Here is a 21,479-nt window from a genome sequence, read left to right as displayed (position 1 = left end):
GGCTCTCGCTGGGCTGGGGGATTATCCCCATTCTCTGTGTCTCTGGCCAGGGCGGGCATTGCTACCTCTTTTATCCTCTCACAAAGGCCAGGCCCGCCGGGCCTGCTGTGTCAGAGTTTCTGTGGCCGGGGGAAGCCTTACTTCCTTTTCTCCCGCCAAGCCCAGAGGGCCGTGCAGAGTCTGCCAGCTTGCCGGGGGCCACTGCTCTAGCTCCAGGACAGGTGAAAGGCTCATGGGTGACTCAGCACTGGGAGGAGAAGGCTGAGGGGTCACTCATGAAAGGACAGAGAGCTCCTCTTCAAGAGACATGATAATACTGCAGCATGAGGTCTGTAGGGTAGACTTAAAGAAGGACTTCCAGTTAGAGCTGGACAATATTAGTCAGGGGTGGGGCCAGCTGGCTCCCATTATTGAGAAATAATCAGTGATCCATAAGTTTGGTTGTGTGCCCACCATATTTGGCTACTTGTGGTAGTCAGCTGTAAGTCCCAGGTTAGGGAATTCTGCAAGATAGGAAAAGGAGCAGATTCCTTCTAGAATGTGGCTAGGTGGGTCACTTGAACTGTCCTAACATTCTGAGTTCTCACAGTCTTCTGGGTAGGAGACTGCATGGGAAGGTGGGAAGCATGGTGGGGCCGCATGGTACCACACAATTAACCCTTCTCTCTACTCCATCCACAGGTTGCTTTTTGGAGAAGTCCCTGCTGAAGTGGCAAAGAGATTTCCCATGTGACACTCCGAGGTGCCTTTGAGGAAGGCTGTCTCTGAGGACCTCCCTTTGAGCTGATGGAGAACTGGGCTCTCCACGCCCTCTCTGTCCCCAGCTGAGATTATGGTGGATTTGGGCCATGGCCCAGGCCTGGGCCTCCTGCTGCTGACCCAGCCCCGGAGGCGTTAGCAAGAGCCCTGTGCCATCCACCCTCCCAGAGACCACCCCTCCTCTCAGGGGCCTGGAGCTGGCGAGTGACTATGCGGCTTGGGCTGTGTGTGGTGGCCCTGGTTCTGAGCTGGACGCACCTGGCCTTCGGCAGCCGTGGTATCAAGGGGAAGAGGCAGAGGCGGAGTGAGTAATGGAGTGGGCAGAGCCGCTGCTGGCTTTGGGAGTGGGAGGGGGCCTCGGGGGGAGGGGGCCTTCAGGGGTTTTATTCTGTGATGACCCTTGCAGATTTCCACTTTTGTCTATTACAGCTTTGTAGATTACTCAGTAGATGATCCTGTTTGTGCATCACCCAGTTGGTGGATTAATTTGTTGAGATTACCCACTGTGTAGATTACTCACTTTGTCTATTTTTCCCTTTGTAGACTCTGCTCTCTAGATTAACCCCTCTCTTGTGAGGATCTAGGTTGTGGATTATGCCCTTTGACATAACACCAGCTTTGTGTGGTATCCATGGAGATGCTTCCCTGGCCCCCGCCCCAGTGTGCTGGGCTCTCTCACCGGAGTAGTTCAGGGTTCCTTTCTTTTGGTGGCTGAAGTGCAGCCCTCAACCCCTCTGGGCCGAGAATTCTGTGCAGCTTGGCACTGGGCTACAAGGCTTCCCCTGCCTGGATCGTGGGGCAAGGACAGGGAAGTAGGGGGGTGTGAGACTGTGGGATTCAGGGAGGGGCATCTGGGGTTAGGGGAGTCAGGCGGGCAGGGCATTGGTCCTACCATCCTTCAAACCAGAGCAGCTTCACTTTTCCCTGCTTTCAGTAATGAGCTTCCACGTGTGATGTCATTGGAAAAAAAGATTCTCATAGTTTAAAAAGAAAAGCTAAATCCTATCATTGTACAGATGCTAAGAAAGGGGACGAAATAGGCCTCAAGACACACACAGTCAGTGTTGGAACCAGGTCTCCTAATGCCTGTGAGCCCAGTTTTCTTGAGAAACGGAGTTCAATAGAGGGTAAGAGTAACCTGCATCCACCCACTGGCTAGGTGCTTCTTAGTCTCTGGATTCTGTCTCCAGTGATGGGGTCCCATATGTTATGTGAGTAGCGTGGGAGAGACTCATGGTAGGGACAGGGTGGGAACCCTGGAGTCCCAAGGTCTCTCTTTTGATATCCCCTCTCCCAAGAGATGCCACCTGCACAGGCAAGAGTTCTTCCTCAAGTGTAGCTCAAGCACCTCTTTCTTCACGTTTCCCTTCTCCTTCAGCCAGAGGCCCAGCCCACCAGTGAAGGCTGAAAGTTACTAGAGTTCTGTTGGGTTTCCACGGGAGCAGCCAAGGCCAGAACTTAGCCTGGGGAGAGAAGCTCAGAGAATTGGTGAAGCTGAAAATCCCTGGCTTAACAAACAATTAGAGACGGTGAGGTTTAATCAACAGCAAGGCCTTGATTTCCCTCCCTCTCATCAGTTGTGGCAAGTATTTTGGACTCCATGGGCCAGATGCCGTTTAGCCATTTATAATCAGTCTCCTCTATTTCCGAAATGAGAGAGAGAGGGTGAGAGGAACCATTTACGCTCATGCGACATGCACGAGTGGTCACGCTCACGCTCACACATGCAGAGCCACACACCCACCTACACTGGGGGTCATAAGACCTGAGTTCAAGTCTGTTGTACTGAAAAAAAATAAAAGTACTAGAGTGCATGTCAGAGAGGGCTTGGTGTTAGTGGTCTTAGCAACGGCCAGTCTAATACAGCAATTTTGATGTTCCTGCTTTCGTAAGGCCACATCTAACAGCTTTGGCAGCATGTGAGCCAGCTTTTGCTACTAAGTGATGTGAGTAATGGACAATCTTGATGGTGACAGTCAAGGGTGGGGTGAGGTGTGGGGAGATTCAGAGGGGTGCACTGAGGGTTCAGAATGGACGAAGCTCGGGAGGGATGAGATTCTTAGGTGATACTTGTTACATAATAATTATAACAGTCACAATCACAAAGCTGAAATGTATAGGAATATAGTAAGGCTGATATGGGTAATAGATACACATTTTTAACAACCTTTGTAAAACATCAAGCTCTGTGTAGACTTCGGGATGCAAATCATTGTTATATGAACAATGCACAGACCATTTTGCCCTAGGATCTCTGGGGGAAGTAGGGGTGGGAAGGGGGAGGACCAAGGCACCTGTGTGCCTGCTCAGACCTCTGGACAGTGTCGGAGGGCACAGAGTGGGCACAGGCACGGGGCAGACTTGGGGCACAGGTGGATGTGCTGTGCATCTGGGCCTCAGAGCCTCAAGGCTGTTGACTCTGTCTGACATCCCTCAACTGTGGGTCAGCAGGGCTGTCAGAAACCACTTAATATCATTCTGATCCTGAGCTGCACACCAATTTTGAATCCAGAAATGTCCAGTCTCAGGGTCTGGGTGATGGTCTCCCTGCATGAGCCGGGGAGAAGTTGAGCAAAGAACTTCTCTTTAGCTTTGAGTTGTGAAGTCCCCTGGCAGGGCCATGACTGCCCCTTCCTCCTCTCTTCTCCACCCCTTCTTATCTTCCCCCTCCTCTTTCACTGTCTGGTCCTCCCCTCTTCTCCTCTCTCTGCACCTCCCCTCACGAAGCCCTGTCTTCTAATGGACCCCCACTCCTTTGGGTGCCTTCTCTATCTGGGGTCCCTCTCCAACCCTCATCCTTCACCACCCCTTTCATGGAGTACTCCCCTTCCTGAGCTCTTTCTCCTCTCTGATTCCTGGCCCTCCTCAGTCATGCCCCCCAAAGACCCCATTCCTTCACTGAACCCTGACTCCTCTGGAGCTGTAATCCCGTTTGGACCCTTCTTGGTGCCCCAGGCTCCCCCTGCAGCTTCTACCCCCTCCTTGATGAACACCCTTAGGTTCCCTCTTCCCTCACCGATTCCATTCATTCTTTGTATCATTCAGCAAATGTTCCCTGAGAACCAACAGAGCCTGCCCTGGATCGCAGAAATGAATCCTGAGGAGCCCACAAGCCAGTGGGGGGGCAGTGAGGCCATTTCAACCCGTGTCCAGAATGCTGTGGCAGGGGGCAACCCAGGGGCCTGGGAGAGCCTAGAGCAGCTGGGAGGAGGCATGGGGTATTTATCTGGGAGATGGGGTGCAGCTAGGAGTAGCTGGGGAAATGATGTATTGATAGGGTTCGGGGTGGCCTAAGATTTTAACTGGAGAAGCTGTGCTTATATCTGTTTCATACTTTGGGGATTTTTTTTCTATGGAAAAGAATGGTTCTAGGTGGCGCCTGTGGCTCAAAGGAGTAGGGCATCGGTCCATATGCCAGAGGTGGTGGGTTCAAACCCAGCCCTGGCCAAAAACTACAAAAAAAAAAAAGAGAGAAAGAAAAGAAAAGAATGGTTCTGTTGCTAAAACAAAAAGCCCAGTGCTCCTTAGGATAGAGCAACAAAAGCTGCCTGGAGCCAAAGGAAGGCTCTTGGTAGAGGTCAAATCATCAAGCTCTTGGTACTCACCAGGATGAGAGTTTGGACACAGCCTGACTTGAGCCAGAGTCTCACTTTGTTGCCCTGGGTAGAGTGTCATGGTGTCATCATAGCTCACAGCAACCTCAAACTCCTGGTCTTAAGCCATCCTCCTGCCTCAGCCTCCCAAGTAGCTGGGACCACAGGTGCCATACCCAGTTTATTTTTCTATTGGTAGAAATGGGGTTTTGTTTTGCTCAGGCTGTTCTCAAACTCCTGAGCTCAAGTGATCCTCCTGCCTTGGCCTCCCAGATGATTGCAGGTGTGAGCCCCTGCACCCGGCCCACTGGGAGGTTTTAGTCAGGTAATCAGGGGTGCACAGGGTCCAGCTGCAGTAGAGGCTGAGGGGAGGTGGCAGGAGGCGAGCAACCTAGTTAAGAGGCTATTTTGGCCCAGGTGATTGAAAGTCAAAGTCTAAACTAAGTTTGCAGTTGAGTTAAAGAACCCTGGGTCTTCCCCAGAGGACACGTCCAGGGCTTACCCAATGTGCAGGGGGTAGCGCTAAGTACCAGGAGGCCACAGGAACAGACAGCTCCCAGGACAACATGTTGTCTGACGAAGCTCTTGCCTGCCCCTTCCTCAGTACCCTGCCTGAGGCCTTACTCCCTGTTCTCCTAGCCCCGCCAACTGAACTCAGGTTTGTCTTACCAAATCCTTCAATGCTAGAATCTACCCACAAACCAAGGTCATTATTCCTCTGCGTCAGGGTGAGTGTCTTCACTTCCCTTGACCCTAACCCAACCTACCCTAGGCCCGTCTTCCTTTTTTTTTTTTGTGGTTTTTGGTCAGTGCTGTGTTTGAACCTGCCACCTCTGGCATATGGGACAGGTGCCCTACCCCTTTGAGCCACAGGTGCTGCCCTAGGCGCCCCCTTCCTATCAACTCCAGTCCCTACCCTTTAGTGAATGAATGCTCACTGAGATCTATCCATACACCAGCCCCCTTCTTGAGCCTCTGTCACTCACCATACCCTCAACCTTACATCCCAGGGGATCCCTGTCCCCTCGTGGACACTTAGCCTTCTCTAGAGAAGGCTCCTATTCAGAAATGACTCTGCCTTCCAAAGCTCTCTTTAGAGGGAGAAAAAGACATGTAAGCAGATAATAACAATATCAGGTGATATCTGCCATGGCAGATTCAAGTACTGGAGGCATGGAAACACAGAGAAATGCTCCATTCAGACTTTGCAAGGAGGTGAGATCAGGGAAGACCTCCTGGAGGAAGTGATTTTAATTCTGAGGCTTGAGGCTTGAAGGCACAGAGGTGTGAAATAGTGGGATGCGTCCAGAAAAACAAAAATAGTTTGATATTGCTTAGGGGTGGTATTGAGAGATGAGGTGGCTGGGATCAGCCTGGAAAGCTTTTTAGGCCAGGGAGGGAGCTGGGTTTTCACTCTGGAGGTGATAGGGACCCAGGGGTAGAGTTTAGGAGTGGATGTGAAAACGTTGGATTTTTGGTTTAAGAAAATTCACAGGTGATGAGGAAGGTGGGAAATGAAGCCCCTGGGCCTATGTGAGCCAGCGTGATTCTTCAGGGAGTAGGAAGGGGCTGGACCAGCTGGAACCAAGTCCTCATCATTGCCCGAGGATGGAGGAGGCTGGGAGCAGGAGGACCCGAGGGGACATAGCCTGCTGCCTCAGTGGAGTCGCTGGGAAGCAGAGTGCTTGGGGTGGAGGGTGTGGGGTGGGTGGGTGGGAAAGGAAAAGCTGTGTGTGTGTGTGTGTGTGAAGAAGTCAGGAAGGAGGCTGCCGCCACAGTGAGTCCCCTGCCCTTGCCAGGCCCACCCAGCTGCCTCAGTCAGGCTTACAACTCTGTGAGGCTGCCTTCCCTGAGTGCCACCTCCCATGACAGGCAAGCAGTAGGGGAGAGCTTCCTGCACCCAGGTCCTTGAATCCTCGTCCAACCACGCCCTTCCATGGCCCCTTTCCTCCCCAGTAGAATACCTGAAGCCCTTTTTCCATTCTGTGAACCCTCTGAGATGTTCAGGGCCTTGGAGCCTTTGCATGAGCTATTCCTCCCATGTGGCAACCCCCCTACTCCAGGCTGCAGGGTCAGAGAGTGCCGTCTGTCACTCCTCTGCATCCCCTCTACAGCCTGTGTGTGGCCCTGCTTCCCTCCGCCCTGGGTGGGCCTCTGAGGCTCTACCTCCACAGCCCAGCTCCTGGTGCACCTGGGCACCGGTGAGGTGTGCAGCTAATGTCTCTATGAATGAGTCTCTATGAATGAGCCTTTTGAATTATTAGGCATCCCCTCCAAACACATGTCGTCTTTCAAGAAGCAGTCCCACTGTCAAGTCCTTTCTCATGGCTCTCCACTTCTCACTCTCTTGCTGAGCTGAGAGCACCCTTTGGTCTCTGTTCCCTAATAGATGCCCCCACCTGTCCCTGAGCCACCGTCCCTCTCTGAACTGCCAGCCCTCATGGAGGGCCCTGGTCCCTCCCCCTGACCAAGGCTGAGCTCACCTCTGGGGAGTCACCTCTGACTCCCCACCAGTGAGTCTCATCACTTTCCCACCCCAGCTGCTTTGTCCTCTCTGGCTCTGGCTCTGCTCTCTGTCCGTCTTCCCTGTCCCTCTCCTTGCTTTTTCCCCTGCCTCCTTCCCTCCCACTCACCCCTCAGTGCACTGTGGTGTGCTCTGGTCCCCACCACTCTACCCCAACTGTCCTTCTGAAGGTCACCCAATCAATAATCAATGACGGCTGATTATAGAGTCTCACAGGTTTGCTCCAGAGCTTGCCTGTCCCAGCTCCCTCCAGCGCCAGCCCCTGAAGATCTCTCCCTTGTGATGTGGCTCCTGTTGCCTCTCCTCTCCAAGGGTCCTTCTTCACTTCTTTCCTGGGCCCCCTTCCTCTGCTTAGCTGCAGTGTTTGGCTGCCTCCTCCTGGGGCTACCTTTCCTTCCTGTGGTCTACCCAGCCGTGACCCCAGTTCTCCTTCCCTGCCCTCCCCCCTGTCTGCTTCCTCACCTGCCTTTACTCCTTGATCACTGCCCTCTGCGTCCACTCCCCTGCCCCACACCCTACAGGGTGCCAGTTACCTGTGTGACACTCAGCAGCAGTCAACGCAGTGACACCTCCCTCTTTAGTTAACTGTGCTCTTCTAACGGCTTCCATAAAACAGTATGATCCTCCTGTCCCCTGCCAAGGCCTTTTTCTGTCCTTCTCTTAAATGTCTATTCCTTCTCTTACTCTCTAGACTCCACTCTTCTTGCCATCTCATGGGCCCACGTGCCTTTGATGGCCATTTTCATGTTCAGGACTCCACATCTCAATTTCTGGCCAAGATATTTCTCTGGAGTTCCAGACCCACATGTTGAACTGCCTAATAGACACCCTCCGGGACTCTCCCACAGTAACCGCAAACCCGACACTTTGACACTTGGTAATTCACCTTTCCCTTATCCAAGCTGCTCTTTCTCCTGTAATCCCTCCCTCAGGGAACAAATGATGGCCACCGTGTTACTCCAGCCCAGCTTCCTAAAGCCACCTGGACCCGTGTTTGTTCCTGTCTGCCACTCCACGCTGAGTCCATCCCCTTGTTTTACTGGCCCTGCTGCCTGGCTTCTCATGTCTGCTTCTCTCAGCTCAGCCTAAGTTCCTGAGCTGGACCTCTACCCCAGGAGTTGTCTGCCTGCCCTTCTGCCCCAACTAACCATTCCCCACTCTGTCAGTGATCTTTCCAAACTGCTACCCTGACCTCATCTCCTGTTGACCCCCCACCCCAGTGATCCCTCTTTGCCTTCAGAATAGTGTCTAACCCCCTTTATCCTGGTCCATTCTGTCTTCCTTCCCCAGTTTCCTGTCTGAGCATCCACTCCACACTCCTGCCGTGCTGAACTCATTCCATATCCTGCTGTGGGCCACACTTTTTTCCCCACATTATTGATAGCATGTAAGAAAAACGCACCCACACTGGCTCCGCGCCCGTTGCTCAGTGGTTAGGGCACCAGCCACATATACCAGGGCTAGCGGGTTGGAACCTGGCGTGGGCCTGCTAAACAACAATGACAACTACAACAACAAAAAAAACATAGCCGGGCATTGTGGTGGGCACCTGTAGTCCCAGCTTCTTGGGAGACTGAGGCAAGAGAATCACTTAAGCCCAGCAGTTTGAGGTTGCTGTGAGCTGTGACGCCAACTTTACCAAGGGTGACATAGTGAAACTGTCTCAAAAAAAAGATGCACACAAAGACTTGCTGATGGTTGAATGGGGGATGGACAGCAGAGAAGGTGCCATTTGCAATCTGTCCTCAACAAAGGTGATAACCAAGGAATAAATGAGTGTGGCAAGGTAGCTGGAGAGAGCTGAAAATGGGACATGGTTATCCCATAGACAATCCATTTTTTTATTTAATACCAAGGTGATGTCTGTTACATAATAGACATTTCATTTTTTAAAATGAAACCAAGGTGAAAACTGAGAGGGAGGGAGTATTCATTTCAATAACAAATTAGATAAAAAGAAATAGAGTAATAGAGGATTCGATATCATTGAAGTGGAGATGGTTCCTAAAGTCTATGATGATTTATTAATTTGTGATCCAGCTGAATAAAGGCCCAAAGTAGAAGGATTAGTTTTGCTCATACAATGACTATACAATAAGAACAATAGTGATTTTTAAATTTATTGATTAAATTATTTAAATAGCAACATTAACTCTATACAGGTATTATTTTTTTTTTTCAGAGTCTCACTTTGTTGCACAGGCTAGAGTGCAGTAATGTAATTATAGCTCACTGCAAAATCATTCTCCCACTTTAGCCCCCCAAATAGCTGGGTCTACAGGTGTGTGCCACCATGTCCTGCTAATTTTTATTTTATTTATTTATTTATTTATTTTGGAGACAGAGTCTCACTTTGTCACCCTCGGTAGAGTGCCGTGGTATCATAGCTCACAGCACCCTCAAACTCTTGGGCTGAAGTGACTGTCTTGCCTCAGCCTCCCAAGTAGCTGGGACTATAGGCACCCGCCACAACAGCCAGGTATTTTTAGAGACGGGGTCTCACTCTGGCTCAGGCTGGTCTCGAACCTGGGAGTTCAGGCAATCCACCTGCCTTGGCCTCCCAGAGTGCTAGGATTATAGGCCTAAGCCCCTGTGCCCGCCCCCATCCCCTGCTAATTTCTTAATATTTTGTAGAGACAGGGTCTACTTATATGCTGCACAGGCTGGTTTCAAGCTCCTGGCCTCAAATTATCCTCTAGCCTCAGTCTCCCAAAGTGCTGGGATTACCGGCATGAGCCACTGTGGCTGGCCATAAATTCCATATTTAAAAAAAATTAGTCTAGGTCAGGCATTGTGACTCATGCCTATAATCCTAGCCCAGGTGACCTCAAACTTTTTAAACAGGGGGCAAATTCACTGTCCCTCAGACCATTGGGGGGCTGGACTATAGTTAAAAATAAAAAAACATGTAATATTTCTGTAAATTTATTGTGATATTTTAAGGTTTCCCTCCTTTTTTTCCGTAGTTGTATTTTAAAAGATTCGGCTCTGTATTATTTGAATCAGTCTGCCGAGAATCCATGTATATATATTTGAACTAATATCATCCTTATAACAGGTTCATTTTCAACTTAAGTTTTTACTCCATTATGCACAGTTTGAGATAAATAAATTTTTGAAATATGGACACGGAAAAAAAAACTATGAACAAATTCCTATGCACACTGCACATATCTTATTTTGAAGTAAAAAAACAAAACGGGAACAAATACAATCACAATGCTTCATGTGGTCTGCGGGCCACAGTTTGAGGACCTCTGGGAGGCTGAGGTGGGAGGATCACTTAAGCTCAGGAGTTTGAGCCTGAGCAGGAGTAAGACCCTGTCTCTACTAAAAATAGAAAAATTATCTGGGCCTTATTATGGCAAGCACCTGTAGTCCCAGCTACTTAGGAGGCTGAGGCAGGAGGATTGCTTGAACCCAGGAGTCTGAGGTTGCTGTGAGCTAGACTGATGCCACTGCATTCTAGCCTGGGCAACAGAGTGAGACTCTGTCTGAAAAAAAAAAAAAATTAGCCTTACCACACCTTCAGTTTTCTTTTTGTTTTGTTTGTTTGAGATAGAGTTTTACTTTGTCACCCTGGGTAGAGTGCTGTGACGTCATAGCTCACAGCAACCTCAAACTCCTGGGCTCAAGAGATCCTCTTGCCTCAGCCTCTCAGTTAGCTGAGACTACAGGCGCCGGCCACAATGCCCAGCTATTTTTTAGAGACAAGGTCTCACTCTTCCTCAGGCTGGTCTTGAACTCGTGAGCTAAAGCAATCCACCTGCCTCAGCCTCCCAGAGTGCTAGGATCACAGGCCTGAGTCACCGTGCCTGGCCTTCCTCTGTGTGAAACTCATACCAGCTGAGAAAGTTGGTGTGACTTTCACACCAACTTCGTGTGACTTTCTATCATCCTAGCCTAGCCTTCCTCTGTCTGAAACTCATACCAGCTGAGAAAGTTTGTTCAAGTAATTTAACCTCTCCATTCCTTCATCTGTGAAAATGAGAATAAAAAAAGAAAAAGTAAAAAAATAACAATCACAATAGTACGTATCTTGTGGGTTTTTGAAAGCCTTCTGTGAATTATTCTCATCAAACACTGAGGACCGCGCCTGGCAGTTAGTGACTTGCTGCCATTGTTGTGGTTATTGGTGTGTCATTATGACAACTGTTGTGATTGTCCTCCTGCCTTCTTCCACTCCTTCTCCTGTTCTGAAAGTGGGAACCGTTCCTGGAGCACAGAACTCCCCCCTCTCCCAGCAGTCCTCGGGAGTGGACATCCTTATCGTCCTTTGCAGGGGTGGGAAGGGAGGCGCATGGGAGTCCATGTTATTCCCCAGTGCCCAGACTGGGAAATTGGCACCAGGTGCAGCTGACTCTAAAGCCTGAGCTCTGAGTCAGCTGTACCCACCATCTCCTGCCATCTGCACACTGATGATCCCGGGTCTGCAGCTGGTATCTGCTGCTCCTCACTGTGGTTCCTTCTCAGTGGCTCCTCATGACAGAAGATGCCAAAAAAAGGCATACACATTTCAAGATAGGAAAAAATTGTATTAAAATTGTAATATTTGGCCTCGCACGGTAGCTCATGCCTGCAATCCTAGCACTCTGGGAGACTGAAGCAGATGGATTGCTTGAGCTCAGGAGTTCGAGACCAGCCTGAGCAAGAGCGAGGCCCCGACTCTACTAAAAATAGAAAAACTAGCCAGGCATAGTGGTGCATGCCTGCAGTCCCAGCTACTCAGGAGAGACTGAGGCAGAAGGATCGCTTTGAGCCGAGGAGTAGTTTGAGATTGCTATGAATATGATGCCATAGCACTCTACCAGAGTGACAAGGTGATACTGTCTCAAGAAAAAAAAAAGGGGGGCGGCACCTGTGGCTCAAAGGAGTAGGGGTTCAAACCCAGTCCCAGTCAGAAACTGCAAAAAAAAAAAAAAACAAGGAAGAAAAGAAAAGAAAAAGAAAAAAATTGGGGCCAGGCGTGGTGGCTCATGCCTGTAATCCCAGCACTCTGGGAGACCGAGGAGGGTAGATCACCTGAAATCATGAGTTGAGACCAGCCTGAGCTAGAGCAAGACCGTCTCTACAAATAGCCAGGCATTGTGGCGAGTGCCTGTAGTCCCAGCCACTTGGGAGGCTGGGGCAAGAGAATCGCTTGAGCCCAGGAGTCTAAGGTTGCTGTGAGCTATGACATTATAGCACTCTACTGAGGGTGACAAAGTGAGATTCTGTCTCAAAAAAAAAAAAAAATTGTAATGCTCAAGTCACTTTTTTTCTTTAGGTGGCAGTGATGGGAATCAAGTTGTGTTTGAATTCTGCAGTTACAAAAGGTGCTTGAATGTGACTTGTAATTCATCTTTTGTTATTGGTGTATATTAATACAGTTTTTTTCTTTTCTTAAAATGTGTATACATTTGTGGCACCCTGTCTGTATTTCCTATCCTCTCCTTCCATCTCAACTTGCTTCTCTTTCCATGGGCCTCTTTTCACGTCTGACCTCACATTTCCCCACACCCTAGGCCAAACAGCTGGGCATCCCCCAGCCTCCTCCCCACCTCTCTCTTCTCTCTAGCCATTCTGGTTGGCTGACTGCATTCTCTGAGCACCTCTCTAATATTTTTCTCTCCATCTTCTCTAAACAGAATTTTAAGACTTTCTCCCCTTTCTCACCTGGATGATGTAGTTGGCTTCCTCCCAAAAAGTCTGACTTTGATCTGCACCTTGGCTGCCAGAGAAATCTTTCCAATAAGTAAATCAGACTGGGTCTCATCCCTGCTTAAAATGCTCCAGTGGCTTCCTTCTGTCTAAACAGCTCTGAAAAGGTCCTGAGCAAGACTTTGCAAAACAAGTGTCCTGTGTAATAGCTAAGCATTGTGGCGGGCGCCTGTAGCTACTCAGGAGACTGAGGCAAGTGAATTGCCTAAGCCCAGGAGTTGGAGGTTGCTGTGAGCTGTGTGATGCCACGGCACTGTACTGAGGGTGATAGAATGAGACTCTGTCTCTACAAAAAAAAAAATTAAAAAAAAACAAACAGGGCGGCGCATGTGGCTCAGTGAGTAGGGCGCCGGCCCCATATGCCGAGGGTGGCGGGTTCAAACCCAGCCCCAGCCAAACTGCAACAAAAAAATAGCCGGGCGTTGTGGCAGGCGCCTGTAGTCCCAGCTGCTCGGGAGGCTTTGGCAAGAGAATCGCGGAAGCCCAAGAGTTAGAGGTTGCTGTGAGCCGTGTGACGCCACGGCACTGTACCCGAGGGCGGTACAGTGAGACTCTGTCTCTACAAAAAAAAACAAAACAAATAAACCAAGTGTCCTGTGGACAAAATGTTTAGGAAATACAGCTCACTCTTCCTCCTGAAAGAATCACTCTACAGGCAGTGCCCAAAGCTCAGTGGCTAGGGCGCCGGCCACATCCACCCAGGCTGGAGGGTTCAAACCTGGCCAGGGCCAGCTAAACAACAATGACAACTGTAACAAAAAAAGAGCTGGGCGTTGTGGCGGGCACCTACAGTCCCAGCCACTTGGGAAGCCAAAGAGTTTGAGGCTACTGTGAGCTGTGATGCCATAACACTTCACCCAGGACGACATAGTGAGACTCTGTCTCAAAAAAAAAGAATCACTCTACACAGGAACATAGTAAAGGTTGCAAGAGGGGCTATAGTGAAGAATTTTGTTTAGATTTGTTTGAACCACTGGCTCCTGGTCTTACTTAATACAGAATCCTTCTTCCACATCCTCCTATTAATGAGAATCATGTTCTGAGGAATGTCACCTCGGAAATGTCACCTGGCAGGATCAGTTTCAAGTTCTTTAGCATGATATGACATAAACATAGGACTCATTTTTCACCACTCCCCTCCTTTTCTTACCTTCACCCCAAATTATCTGCATTTCACCCCTTTGGGTAGTTTTGCACCTCCATGTTGGTCCTGCTCCTTGACAGCCCTTATTTTTACTTCCTAAAGGACAAATCTCTACTAATTCTTCAAGAGTCAGCCCCAATGGCACCTCCTTTGTGAATCCTTTCACTCCTTCTTTTTGGATCTACTACTGCATGGCCTTGTAGTTGTCTGCCTTTACCTTTTCGTGGGTCTGTTTATTTCACTGAAAGATGAGTTCCTTTGCAGAGCAGCCCAGCGCAGGGCTCAGTGAGTGTTGGAAGGAATGAGATCAACCTTCTGAGACTTGGTGCTGGGATGGAAGACCATGCCGCTTCAAAGGGTGGTTCAAAGCCAGAGTCTCTCAACCTTGGTGCCTTTGACATTTTGAACCAAATATGTGTCCTATGTATTGCAGGATCTTTAGCAGCATCCGTGGCCTCTACCCCATTAATGCCAGTAGCAGCCCCTCTCCCCAGGTGTGATAATCATCTCTAGGCATTGCCCAATGTCCCCTGGGGAGGAGCAAAATCATCCCCAGTTGAGACCGTTGTTCTAGTCATTGTTTATTCCAGTTGCCTTTCTATCTCTGGGTAGGTGGCTCTTTTCCCAGCTTAATGCTTTACCCCTCTTGTCCTTAAAACTTTTTCAACCTTCTTGGGGATAAAAAAACAACAGCTACAAGAAAAACTGTCCTTCCATGCCTGAGGCTGAACTTTTCTTACTCTGGGGAGTGTAGGGGTAAGTTCCAGGAAGGGTGTAGCTTCCGTTGCTTCTCTGAGGATGGTGGGGCAAGCCTAGAGGATGAGCCTGTGTTGTGCCTGGAGCTGGGGAGGCACGTGGGACCGACCCATGGGTGATCTTGCTCCAGGCGTCTGTGCTAGTTCTCTGGGGAGAAGGTACTGGGAACATTTATAAAGCAGCCTTGCAGAGAGCTGCCTGTGCTTTCTGAGAAGGAGAAGGAAACTCCAGCCTACTCACATCCTGTCTGTGTGGGAGCTTGGAAAGATGGGCTCTCTGCTTCAGCCAACTTCTCACCCTGGCTTTGCCCTTTGCAGTCAGTTCTGAGGGGAGCCAGACCTGCTCCAAGGGCTGTGAGCTCTGCTCAGAGGTCAACGGCTGTCTCAAGTGCTCGCCCAAGCTGTTCATCCTGCTGGAGAGGAACGACATCCGCCAGGTGGGCGTCTGCCTGCCGTCCTGCCCTCCTGGGTTCTTCGACGCCCGCAATCCCGACATGAACAAGTGCATAAGTGAGTTGTGGGCAGGACTGTGGGGGGCGCAGGCTCTGGATGGGGGGAGGGTGCGTTGAACCATTTGTACTCAGTTGACAAGAGGAGTTGAGGGGGCGCCGAGGGGAGGAGAAGAGGCTCCCCCTCTAAATGCAAGTATCTCTCCCATGCTTCCTACCCAGTGTGTTCACACCACAAACCCGCTCCTCCCTCTGAACCTGTGTCTAATGGTACTCCTGCAGGTCACTATCTCGTGTCCCAACCCGTCACCCAAGCCGCAGCTGTCACCTGTGCAGCCAGCTCATCCACCCAATCACCATCATCCCCTTTCCATTCTCACTGCTGCTGTCTTACCCAGCTTCCCATCACAGCTCTCCTGGACCATCGCAATAGCCTTTCAACTGCCCTCTGGCCCTCTGGAGATCCAGAGATCTCTGAAACCCTCCCACTGCACTGCAGCCGGAAAGATGCTTCTCAGATACGCAACCTATCCCAACACACTTCTTAAAAAGCGCTATTGGTGCCACACTGCGGGGAAAGGCACGTCCTGTCAGCACGCCCTCCCGCCCTCTCCTCCCCCTGGTCTTCTGGCTCTGCTTTTCCATGCCGGCCACAGTTCCACGTGCTCCAAGGCTTGTGCTGTCATAGCTGCATCCCATCTCTGTAGCCACAGCTGTGACACACTGGGGTCCACACAGGGAATGCACTCCAGGGAACAATGCCAACACTCCCGCCCTCCTGTTCAGCACCTTGCGGTTTAGAGCGTGTTTCCAGATCTCATATCAGCTGAGTCTCACAACCACCTTTGGAAGGAGACAGGGGAAAAGTGGTGGTGCCCTTCTTAGAGCTGACAATATCAAGGCCCAAGGGGAAATGACTGGCCCAGGGTTAGTGGCCTGAGCTCTGGCATCAACTCTGCTACTCAGCCTTGCGTGACCTTGAGCATGTCTCAGCTTCTCAACACTTCACGTTTAAGATGGGAATATGAGTTCGTACCCCCTAGGGTTGTTGTGAGATGCACTGTCTGGCACTTAATAAATGGTAGCTGCTATTGTTCTTATTTTTTGGTCTTATTTTACTGGCATCCAAGCCTAGGATCAAAGAGTCGAGGTGGGGAGGAGGGGGGTGAGACAGAGATAAAGCACAGAGGCCAGGAGGTACAAAGAGGGTGGGGAGTTTAGGAGGACAGGGGACCCTGGGAGCTGCCCTATTGGTCCTCCGGGTATTTGGGATAGGGAGTTCGTGGCTGTGCCCACTCCTGGGAAACTGGCAGCCTGGGCTTCAGGTGCCAGAGACCAGAAGAAGTCAGCCCCGCCCATACTCTCGGAAGGGAGAGGTTGTGAAAGACGCTGCCTGCTTCCAGCCAAGCCCTGCATGGCCCACCCTCCCCCTGTTCCCCCAGAGGAGAGAGCTGGTAGGAGGGAACCAGGGAGGGACCCAGGAGTCCAACCAAGGTGGTTCCTGGAACTCAACCATGTATAAGGAGAGGAATTTGCCCTGGGATTGCTCCCACTCTTCCAAGCAGATTCCTTCTGCCTCAAGCAGGACAAAACCAGCGTTTGGGGGAAGAGGGGACCACATGGCCATTCTCTGGGGTCATTTGATTTCTGTTCAACTCTGATTAGGGTGGCCCTTGGGATGCTATGAAATACTGAAACTCTCCTCTCTCACACTGCCAAGCCCTGAGGACCTCACCCTCCTCCTCTCTGGGGCTCAACCTTGGGCTCCAGGGCCTGAGACTGGGTTCAGGTTGAGTCGGCTGATGGCAACAAGTGTCCCAACTGACCTCAAGGGTGGCTGCTTCAGCCCCTTCCCCCGCCTGCCCTTGCCCTTCCTTGCCTGCCCTCCCCTCCCCTCTCCATGTGTGTGGGTGTGGATGGAGGGAACTGGGGCTGAGGAAGGAAGGGGAAATGTCCTCTCCAGGCTGGCCAGAGGCCCCCAATCCGTTCTCTCCTCAGAATGCAAGATTGAGCACTGTGAGGCCTGCTTCAGCCACAACTTCTGCACCAAGTGTAAGGACAGCTTGTACTTGCACAAGGGCCGCTGCTACCCAGTGTGTCCCAAGGGCTTCGCAGCTGCCAATGGCACCATGGAGTGCAGCAGTCCTGGTAAGCTGTGGTGGACACTGCAGGCAGAAGGCACAGGATCCCAGGAGGAGGGGGAGGGGAGGGTCTGGCCAGGGCTTGTGTGGCCGGAGGCGCTGTGCTAGGAGAGCTTACCCCACCACTACCTGTTCCAGGTTCTCTAAGGAGTTTTCTGCCCTCTGGACTAAAGCTGTGCAGAGGGCAGGTGGGGGAGGTTCCCCTGGGGGATTCCGGGCCATGGGAGGGGACGCGACCCTCTCCACTTCATCCTTCTCCCTTTCCCTTCCCTTGCTGCCAGCACAATGTGAAATGAGTGAGTGGTCCCCATGGGGGCTCTGCTCCAAGAAGAACAAGCTCTGTGGTTTCCGGAGGGGCTTCCAGGAGCGAACACGCAGGGTACTCCACGGTGCTGGGGGGGACCAGGCCCCCTGCACCGACACCCAGGAGACCCGGAGGTGCACAGTGCAGAGGATACCATGTCCTGAGGGTGAGCTGCAGCCAGGGGTCGGGGCTCAGGTGCTAACCACGGCAGGTCCCATCACCTCTGCTCAGGAGAGGGTCTCAGGGCAAGGCCAGACAGAGTGTCAACTCGAGACCTCATGCCCCTACACTGTTCCAGCTAAGTGCCATGGCCTGGTGGAGTGTTGGAAGCCACAAGCTCCTGTGAGCAATATCTCTGTAGTTTCTTCACTTCTTCTGAGCCAGTGGATGTTCACTCTAAGAGGACCCCCACAGTCGGATGTGAGGGGTGGAAAGGGGTGCTAAGATCAGAGAGGTGTAGTGATTGCACCAAGGTCACACAGCCTTCCGTTGGCAGTGAGGTGCTGCTATTTATTGCCTGGCCCCAGAGGCAGCTGGTGGGGAGTAGGGCGGGGGAGGGGGGACCTGTCCTGCTGTCCTGAGGGCCACATCAAACACCTAGGAAGTGCTCTTGGCCCATCAGGATCCAAGGCCTGAGGAAGCCATGAGGAACAGGATAGTGTCTTGTGGGCATCAAGGATTGGAGGGCGGCAAGGCCCTTGAGATCCTTCTCAGTCCCCGTGCGGCAGCATCCTCTGAAGTGGCTGCTGGTCAGAGGAGGCCTCCTCCCTGCTTTGCACCCCGCTTCAGCTTCTTCACATTCCCCTCCCAGGGCCCTCAGCCATGCCCAGCGCCTCCCTGCACATCCTTGGTTGATTCTTCCTGCTGTTGGCTTCTTACAGGGCAAAAGAGGAGGAAGGGCAGCCAGGGCCGGCAGGAGAATGCCAACAAGAACCCTGCCAGGAAGGAGAGCAAGGAGCCAGGCACTGGCTCTCGGAGACGCAAGGGGCAGCAACAGCAGCAGCAGCAAGGGACGGTGGGGCCGCTCATGTCTGCGGGGACTACCTAGGGACATGGTCCAGCCTCTGGGCTGTGCAGGAGGAGTCCAGCGCTGCTCTGTGTGATGAAAGCTTTCCTGAACTGGAGTATGGGGGGCAACACGTACACACACACTCCATCCATCCATGCACACACAGACACACAAATCCTTGTCCAAATATGCAACCATACATACACGCACACATGTGTTGTGTGTACAAACACATGCACACACACACAACTGAGGCCACTAGAAGATACTTGCATCCCTCAGGCCAGCCGTGCACACTTTGTTTACAAAGCTCCCAGCGGACGGACATGTCAGAGAGAATGTGTCCCAGCATCCGAGCCCAAGCTTTGCAGAGTGGAGCCTTCTGGATGAGCTACTGGGATTGGACTGGCTGGTGGCAGATGGGAGCCAAAGCTTGAGGCCTGCTGGGGCCCCGGGGGAGTGGTCTTCTTCCTACCCTGTTGGGCACTCCCAGCTGTGTGACTTTATTGTTGGAGGGTATTGTTACACATCCATGGTACCTATCAGGGCTATCCTGACTCTGAAAACTGCTTAAAGTTTATTTCAAATTAAAAAAAATTTAACAATAGCAGTAGGCACAGGCACCACATTCCTTTTCAGGGAGCAAGGATTGGGGAGGTACAGATGGAAGGAAGAGGAGACAGGGCTAAATTTCTTTTCTTTTCTTTTTTATAACTTCATTATTTTTCTTCTCTTTTGACTTTTTTTTTTTTAATTTCATATTGATATGAGGGTACAAATGCTTAGGTTACATTGTGTTTTTTTTTTTTTTTTGAGACAGAGTCTTACTCTGTCACCCTTGGTAGAGTGCTGTGACATCATAGCTCACAGCAACCTCACACTCTTGGACTCAAGAGATCCTCTTCCCTCAGCCTCCCAAGTAGCTGGGACTGTAACACAATGCCTAGATAGGTTTTAGAGACAGGGTCTTACTCTTGCTCAGCCTGGTCTCGAACCCCTGAGCTCAGGGAATCCACCTGCCTTGGGCTCCTAGAGTGCTGGGATTACAGGCATGTCCACCGCAGCCTGCCTATAGTGTTTTCATTTCTTAGGTAAAGTGGACAGGGCTGAATTCAATAGACCCCCTAATAGCTTTCTCAACAGAAGATCCATAGCAGGAAGAAAACTTCGGGGCTAAATAGCTCTACACCCTGGTTACTCAGAGGGGTCTGTGCATCAGCAGCAATGTCACTGGACAGCTTGTTAGGAGTAAGAATCTCGGGTCCCATCCTAGATCCAAGGACCCAGCATCTGTGTTTTAACAAGATTCTGGATGACTGGCATGTACATGTAAGTTTGAAAAGTGTGCTCTAATTTACCCCCCAAAGGCTGGAACAAATGCCAGCTTGCAGTAGGAGAGATTCTGGTCAGCTATAAAGGAGGACTTTCCATCTGTGAACAGCAGACTTTACATACAATCAATCCCTGGATTGCGGAATGGGTTCGTAGGTCTCTGGGTTTGTAGGTTTGTTCTTAAGTTGAATGTATATGTAAGTTGGAGCAAGTACATTTACTTATTACCTGTAATAGTCCCTACTGTATGTGTGAGTCATGCGTAAGTCAGATACTTGAAACTTGGGGGCTGCCTGTACTGAAGGTTATCATGGCCCTCGTAGGGAAGGGAGTACATAGGCTCTCTGAAATCTTGAGGACAGTCCCGCCCAAAGGCAGGGCTGTGGATGGAATGACTTCTTGTAGCATTCTAAACATTGTGCCAGCTCTGGGCTAGGTATTGGTTCCAGTGGGGAGCCAGATAGACACAGGCCTTGCTCCCAGGGAGCTTAGAGATCGGTGGGGAAAACGGGCATGTAGCAAGTAATCATATAAACAAACATAATTACAAAAGGATGGAGTCAAGGGTGAACAAACCACCCAGCACATACACATAGTTGTGAAATGAAATAAAAATAAAAGACTTTAGTTCAGGGAAGCATGATATTTAAGCCAAATTCTGAAGGAGGGTAGAAGGATTTAAGACAAAGACTGGCACTGTCCAATAGAAATGTGCGAACCAGGCTTGGCACCCATAGCACAGTGGTTACAGCACCAGCCATGTATACCAAAGTTGGCATGTTCGAACCCAGCCTGGGCCAGCTAACCAACAATGACAACTACAGCAACAACAAAAAAATAGGCAGGTGCCATGGCGGGCTCCTGTAGTCACAGCTACTTGGGAGGCTGCAACAAGAGAATCGCTTGAGCCCAAGAGTTTGAGGTTGCTGTGAGCTGTGACACTACAGCACTCTACCGAGGGCAACATAGTGAGACTCTGTCTCAAAAAAAAAAAAAGAAAGAAAAAAGAAAAAAATGTATGAACCACACATATAATTTAAATTTTTCTAGTAGCCACATTTTAAAAAGTAGAAAGAAAGCGGTGACGTTAACTTTAATTACATCTATCACTTAACAAATATATGCACAATATTATCTTTTTAAAATGGTATCAGTATAAAACTTATCAGTGAGATCTTATATGTTCCTCAAGCTAAATCTTCAGCATTCTGTATGATTTTTACATTTACAGCATATTTTCATTTGAATGCCGAATCTTCACCAGAAATTATCTGATCTGTATTTAGAGTTAATAAGAATTGAAGTTGAAAAAGAAGATTCCAATATTGAAATTGTTTTAAGAATATTCAGTTTTCGGTGGGTGCGGTGGCTCATGCCTGTAATCCCAGCACTCTGGAGGGCCGAGGTGGGTGGGTTGCTTGAGCTCACAGTTCCGCACCAGCCTGAGCAAGAGGGAGACCCTATCTCTAAAAACTAGCCGGGCCTGGTGGTGCTCACCTGTAGTCCCAGTTACTTGGAAGGCTGAGGCAAGAGGATCACTTGAGCCCAGGAGTTTGAGGTTGCTGTGAGCTATGATGCTACTGCCCTCTACCCAGTGTGACAAAGTAAAACTCACTCTCTCAAAAAAATTTTTTTTTCAGTTTTCCAGTAATTGAATGGAATATGTTTTTAAATTTTAGATTTAGTTAATTAAAATTTAATAACATTAGCAATTCAATTTTTCAGTTGCACTAGCCATGTTTCAAGTGCTCAATAGCCACACATGGTTA

The 21,479-nt window shown here is 50.2% G+C and overlaps 1 protein-coding gene across 3 annotated transcripts in view; it reads left to right on the top strand.

Moving 5' to 3' along the window:
* Positions 1-18,997, top strand: part of RSPO1 (R-spondin 1) — a 28,561-nt gene extending 9,564 nt beyond the window's left edge. For all 3 annotated transcript variants that reach the window (XM_053576678.1, XM_053576677.1, XM_053576676.1), the window contains 5 exons: positions 682-1,063; positions 14,794-14,985; positions 16,923-17,072; positions 17,347-17,535; positions 18,251-18,997. In XM_053576678.1, the coding sequence (XP_053432653.1) occupies positions 970-1,063; positions 14,794-14,985; positions 16,923-17,072; positions 17,347-17,535; positions 18,251-18,417 (792 nt within the window). In that variant the 5' untranslated portion in view covers positions 682-969 and the 3' untranslated portion in view covers positions 18,418-18,997. The remainder of the gene's footprint in view (positions 1-681; positions 1,064-14,793; positions 14,986-16,922; positions 17,073-17,346; positions 17,536-18,250) is intronic.
* Positions 18,998-21,479: the final 2,482 nt, after the last annotated feature.

This window comes from Nycticebus coucang, chromosome 22, assembly GCF_027406575.1.
Source record: "Nycticebus coucang isolate mNycCou1 chromosome 22, mNycCou1.pri, whole genome shotgun sequence".
NCBI classification, from domain to species: Eukaryota; Metazoa; Chordata; class Mammalia; order Primates; family Lorisidae; genus Nycticebus; species Nycticebus coucang.
The sequence above is the reverse complement of the archived record's forward strand: the minus strand, read 5'-3'. Positions and strand labels throughout refer to the sequence as shown.